Below are 6208 nucleotides of genomic sequence, written 5' to 3' on the forward strand. Positions count from 1 at the left end.
ATATATATATATATATATATATATACAGTACAGTTGTAATTGTATATATTGTATTCATAAAATTTGTAAAAACAACAATTTCTTAGTTACCTTAGACAACTAATGTACTGACATGACAGCACATGTAGTTTATGGTGTGTAGGATCAAACCTATTTTTATATTTTTTTTTAAGAAAGTCCACAGAACATGGTTCACTGGACTTATAAACCACAGTTCAGACTTGTGGCTGTTGGAGTAGTGTAGATGACAAGTTTATGTGGGTAGGCATATTAGCACATATTTCAACCAAACATACACAAAGGATTATTGTTCTGCTGTAAAGGCCATATTCAGTCACACTGGGAGGGAGTTCTTTGGTACATATAAAACATTGAACATCTGCGCATTTTTTATATGTAAAACATAAAATAAAAGATACATTTCAAAGTAACAATGATGTGTCTATATTTTATAGACTCTATATAACCAGTTGAATGTTTCACTAAATGAATAAATATAAGTCCGAACATTTTTCTAGATTATATCTGCTAAATTCTATGACTCTGTGTGAAAGACAAATAGTGTTTTCTCGGCCTCAAGAATAAAACATTTTAGTAACTGAAACATAGGGGTCTATTCACAAAGCTGCCGAAGGCAGCCGAGTGAATGACCGATCAGAAGTGAAGTGAGCCGAACACTGTTCGGCTATTCACTTCAGGCTGGTACGAAAACTGAAATAGCACATTGTAACTCTACAAAATAGACATTCTTTGTGTACAGAGTGGTGTTTCTTCAAGATGTCATCTATAGGCTAGGCCAGTACTTATCAATAAGGTTTATCATCCTAGTTTACTCTGGTATAATTATTATTTTTAATATTATTATTTGTATGTAATGTGCCCATTTGCTGAATATAGAGTGGTTCTTACACATATGCCATACAATCTGGTAAATTAGGCAATCATCATTGGTTCCAGATAGGAGGGGAGAATTAATCCGATTTTTTTTACATTAAATAGATTATACAGTGCACATGTAAGAATCCACACCCGTGTGGACATGCACTAGAAACAATTTGCATTATCTTTATATTAAAACTGCAAAAAAACATTTTGTATTTAGTCATTGCCTTTATATGTTATCTATTTTATGTATATATTTATTCAAGTCTGAGTAAAAAAAGAGTGCAAAAGGTAAAAAAAAAACAACACAATTACCTGTCATTATTGATGTAACAGAAGAATCTGGGTCAAAAGGACATCTGCCACGTCCTCTCTCAGGTCTTTGACTTTCATAATGGAAAATATGTTCCTTTAATAATATAAATCAAAATATAAAGCACTCTTTTATAAACAGTATAATAAGGTAAATAATGAATAGAATAGCCAGATACAACAAATCCTGAATATATATCACAAGGCAAAAAACAAGATTTAGATTTTGCAATATTATTCTTGTGAAGCAGTGCAAATATCTGGTGCCATTTTTATGGTGTAAAGTAAATGTCATAGTAACAGTGAGTTTAGGCAAACATATTTGTGTTTTTGTAATAATGGTGATTATAATAATGCCGATTCTAGGCTACCTCATAATTGCTGGTATTGCTAACAAATCCAGTACTTTAGATCAGAATATGGGATTACAACATTAATTTCATCTGTAAATGTTGGCTTTTGATTACAGTGATTAATTAATTTGCAGAGAATGTTAGGTAAATGTCATACCTGCAACTTTAAAAATGCATGACTACTTAGGGGTCTATTCACAAAGCTGCCGGGGGCAGCCGAGTGAATGACCGATCTGAAGTGAAGTGAGCCGAACACTGTTCGGCTATTCACTTCAGGCTGGTACGGCTCATTTCAGTCGTACATCGGCTGAAATCAGCCGTACAGCGGCTTGCATTGTGTGGCTTAGGGTCGGCCGAACATGCTCGGCATGTTCGGCCGACCCGAAGTGCAGAAGGAGTTCGACTCAGCCAATCCAACATCTGGATCGGCTGAGCCGAACCTCCGGCAGGCTACTCACTGCTGTTCGGGCTATTCTTAAAGATCCCGAACAACAGTGAGTGAATAGCCGAATGCCGCCGAGCGGCATTTGACTCGGCTGTTCTGCTCGGTCCCTCAGAGGTACCGAGCAGAACAGAAAAAGAGTGAAAAAAGTTAAAAAAGTAAATAGCAAACGATGGTGCGGAGCTAGCAGTGACAGATAGCTCTGCCCAATAGCTTCCTATTGTCCAAAGACAAATATAATTTCTACACCCCTCAAAGGGGAATCATAGCCGTAACCATATAACTGAATCTCTAGATTATTCATTCAACATTTTTTGCTTACTTTTAATAAATTTAATTCATAATACAAATAAAAATTTACTTTTATACTGTAAACCTTGTTAGAATACCATATTTATAAAGTACTATTAGAAACAACATTTTTAGGTTCCCATAAAAAATTGATCAAATTTCTATTTTTCTATTACTATTATTAATATCACTACTGTTAATGGTCACAATGTTTAGTTTTGTAAGTATCCTGTATAGGAAATAAATACATATTTCCTATGCTCCTCAGCTACATCAAGTGGCCCAAATTCAGTATTATATTACATACATTTATTTTTGCCTCTATTTGCACAGAATGAAGGTTCAAATACAGGCAAACATTCATAGGGTGACTGGCTCTGTGACTTGGTTATTAGTAGACCTCTAAGTTAGATATATAAAGCTGCTTAATAATTTTATACTTCTAAAACTACCTTCAAGTCAAACCTAATGAAAGTTCTGAAACACATACAGAGGGTAAACACTACCTTCTATGGCTTCTGTTTTTTGCTCTGCATAAATGTAGTACATCAAACTATCCCACTTCTTAAAACTGAACCCAGCTCTAAAGATGTATATTTATTTAAATTGGTCCAGCTTGGCACAATGTAAGTATACATACATTATCCCTGGCAGGGCCACAGATACTAAGCATTCTGTGATTGGATAAGGGGAGGTACTGTGTCATCACTACCACTGATCCAATTAGAGAACACCCAGGGGTCTATTCACAAAAGCTGCAGAAGGATCCAGCCATAGCTTTTGGCTGATCCTTCGGCTAGCTTCGGTTGTGGGAGCCCTTTGGTTCAGTCGAACCAATGGGCTGCTGTAGGGGCTATTCACTACAGCCCCTACAGCACCCAAAGGTGGTCGAGGGGCTCAGCTCGAGCCGAAGGCATTTGCTTTGGCTCATCCGAACCCAAGTGTCAGCCGAAGCTGGGCAAACGGTCAGCAGATTGCCGGCCTTTCGCCCTGCAAATGACCTGGGGACGCTGAACTGTCATTAAACAATAATAACTGTTGTTATTCATTGGCAGGGAACTGCCAGAAGACTCTAGCAGGTGCCGGCCAATAGGAAACAGTTGGATGGAGCTAGCTGTTTTTTTATTATTTTTTTATTTTTAAATAAAATCTTTATGTCTTTTTACATTTCTAAATGTATTTACATTTTAAAATTATTTTTAAACTTTTTTTTATAAACTATTCTCATTGATTTGCTATTCTGCTCTGTACCATGGAGGTACCGAGCAGAATAGCTGAGCCAAATGCTATTCACTCACTGCTGTTCGGCCCCTATGAGAATAGGGGCGAATGGCAGCAAGGGAGCTGATTTGCTATTCTGCTCTGTACCACGGAGGTACCGAGCAGAATGGCTGAGCCAAATGCTATTCACTCACTGCTGTTTGGCCCCTATGAGAATAGGGGCGAATGGCAGCAAGGGAGCTGCCGGAGCTTCGGCTCAGCTGATCAAGATGTTGGATCGGCTGAGTCGAAGTCCTTCTGCACTTCGGCTCAGCCGAACATGCAGAGCATGTTCGGCTGACCAAAGGCAGCTGATGTACGGCTAATTTCAGCCCAGGTATGGCTGAAATCAGCCGCACTGAGCCGTAGTGAATAGCCGAACGTTATTCACTAGGTTGCCTTCGGCAGCTTTGTGAATAACCCCCTAAGTATTCAATTTATAAAAACAATAGGAATTTTCTGAATGGCTGCTGTGCTGATTGAGTGACTTGCTGTGTTTTAACAGTAGAGGGTAAGTCACTCAGCACAGCGGCTATAGCAGGACATGGAAGTTTGCTATAAAGCACTGTAGTAGTCATAGCTACAAAGCATTTTACAGGATCCGCTTGGTCCTGCCAGTAATTATTTATGTAAACTTACATTATGCCAAGCTGGACCAATGTTAGTACTGTATATATACATCTTTATAGCTGGAGTTCAGCTTTAAAAGGAAACAATAGTATTGGGTCTTGTTTTTACAAATGTACATTTAACACATGACCAAGGAGACCCAGACCTATATGGGTTAGTAAAAGAGACAGCCCATAACTACCTGCCTTTTTTATCACATTGATTAAAACTTTGGATTGAGCCAATAAGAGATACGTCACTGCTAAAGTGTCATTCAATCTGTATGTACAGTATATAGTATGAAAATGAATACTTTATATTGACATGACTTAGTTGAACAAAATAACAATATTTTTAAACATTTTAGACCTGACTTTAATAAAGGAATGTACATGACTTAATAGTCATTACCTTCACACTTGTTCCAGGTCAGTGACTTAAAGTATTAAAGGAAACGGGGCCAGCATAAGAGCCAGACAGAAAACATTTTCAGAGGGATCAGCCTTTTAATCATGACAGGTCTCTTCCAAAACTATCTTCTTCTATTAATCATGAACAGAGGCAAAGTTTTCCTGCATATCATTAGTGGTTCATTGAGTCATTTATCTGCAGTTTAACTATACCAATGGCTAGGTAGAATATGCAGTAACTATATACAGTATAGCCCATATAAATACATTTAAGGCAGTTTGTCTTTTTTTTCTTATTTGGGATGTTGTCATATTATTGACCTTTGCTTTACCCAATGGTTATTTAAATCCTTCTTAAACAGGGCTTTTTTTTTACGGTATTATCTTTTAAATGATGGAGAAAATTAATTATGCTACATTAAGGTAAAATCCAGTGAAATTGTCAGCACAGCCAAATATGGTAAAAAGATACTTTATCACACTGATTGTAATAATAGCAATTGTAGTAGATGCTGATTGCAATAATATCCTTGATTTTCATAACTCTATGTAGTGGAAATTAATAAAATTGTTGGTTTTGTGTGATATACAAATATGGGATCTGTTGCAACAATTTTTGTGAAGTGGGATTTACAGGTACGGCTTTTTCCTGTAATGTGTGGTGAATTAAATTAGTACATTTTCTCTATAGAGTTTTAAGTATTGACAGTAATATTTCTATGTTTGCTCTGCTGTTTGGCAGCCTTCACAATTGCAAGGCCACACAATAGAACCAATAAAATACTTTTAAATTCCCTACATATAAATGTACTGTACATGTATGAATTCACATTGTACATATATTTATACTACCTGCATGTTATTACACTGCACACTTATACATGCACGCTTTGGGAAAATTATTTTTAAAAAGGTCATAGTAGTGAGCATAGCAACCTGTTTTTTTCTGTTAAAGAACTCAATGTGTGGAGCTAGCATCTAGAAAATTTGGAAAACAGGACACAACAAGGTTTTACAAGCTCTGTGGTGCATAACAATTATCATTTCAAAGATGATACCATCTACAAACAGCTTGTGACTGCTGGAAACAGTGTGGAGTTAGGCAGAGTCACTAGTTCACATGTTGCATGTGTTCCTCTCCACCTGTTGACAATTCAAGTTGAAGAGGGATTACAATTATATGATAATATCTTTTAGATAAGGTTGTAACCTTTGGGGTTTCAACTATTTTGACATCCGCCTATTCTGTGAAAAAGCAATCATGAAATTGAAAAAAGAGGGGAATTGAAAACAGTCACTGAGGTGTAGTTTTGGACGCAGTGCTACTCTGTGAGGGTTTTGTAAACACTATATTTGCTAGTTTATGAGAAGCAAACTAAATTAACTCTTTACTATGGGTTCATTATTTCATTTCTGAAGTATTTTCTACCTAAAATACATGGAAATTCAGTTTTCACTGTTAACGTGACTTACACCAATAGGGACAAATCTAAAAGCAACAGAGCCATTGAGTTTTTCTTTTTCAGGAAATCTGATGAACCCACAGCAGCTGGCAGGGACACATCTGTGGTGATGATATGGAAATGGTGTCTAGAGTTTTCTTTGATTACATTTTATTGTTACTGTATTTCTTTTTTTAGTCCTGCTGA

At 36.6% G+C, this 6208-nt stretch overlaps 1 protein-coding gene across 1 annotated transcript in view; it reads right to left on the reverse strand.

The window, feature by feature from the left end:
* SEMA3E (semaphorin 3E) overlaps window positions 1-6208 on the reverse strand; it is a 129358-nt gene that overhangs the window by 38668 nt on the left and 84482 nt on the right. Inside the window, exon 5 of the mRNA XM_018562369.1 lies at window positions 1198-1291. Coding sequence (XP_018417871.1) covers window positions 1198-1291 — 94 coding nt within the window. The remainder of the gene's footprint in view (window positions 1-1197; window positions 1292-6208) is intronic.

This window comes from Nanorana parkeri, unplaced genomic scaffold (genome assembly GCF_000935625.1).
Source record: "Nanorana parkeri isolate BGI_ZX_2015 unplaced genomic scaffold, ASM93562v1 scaffold574, whole genome shotgun sequence".
Classification (NCBI taxonomy): Eukaryota; Metazoa; Chordata; class Amphibia; order Anura; family Dicroglossidae; genus Nanorana; species Nanorana parkeri.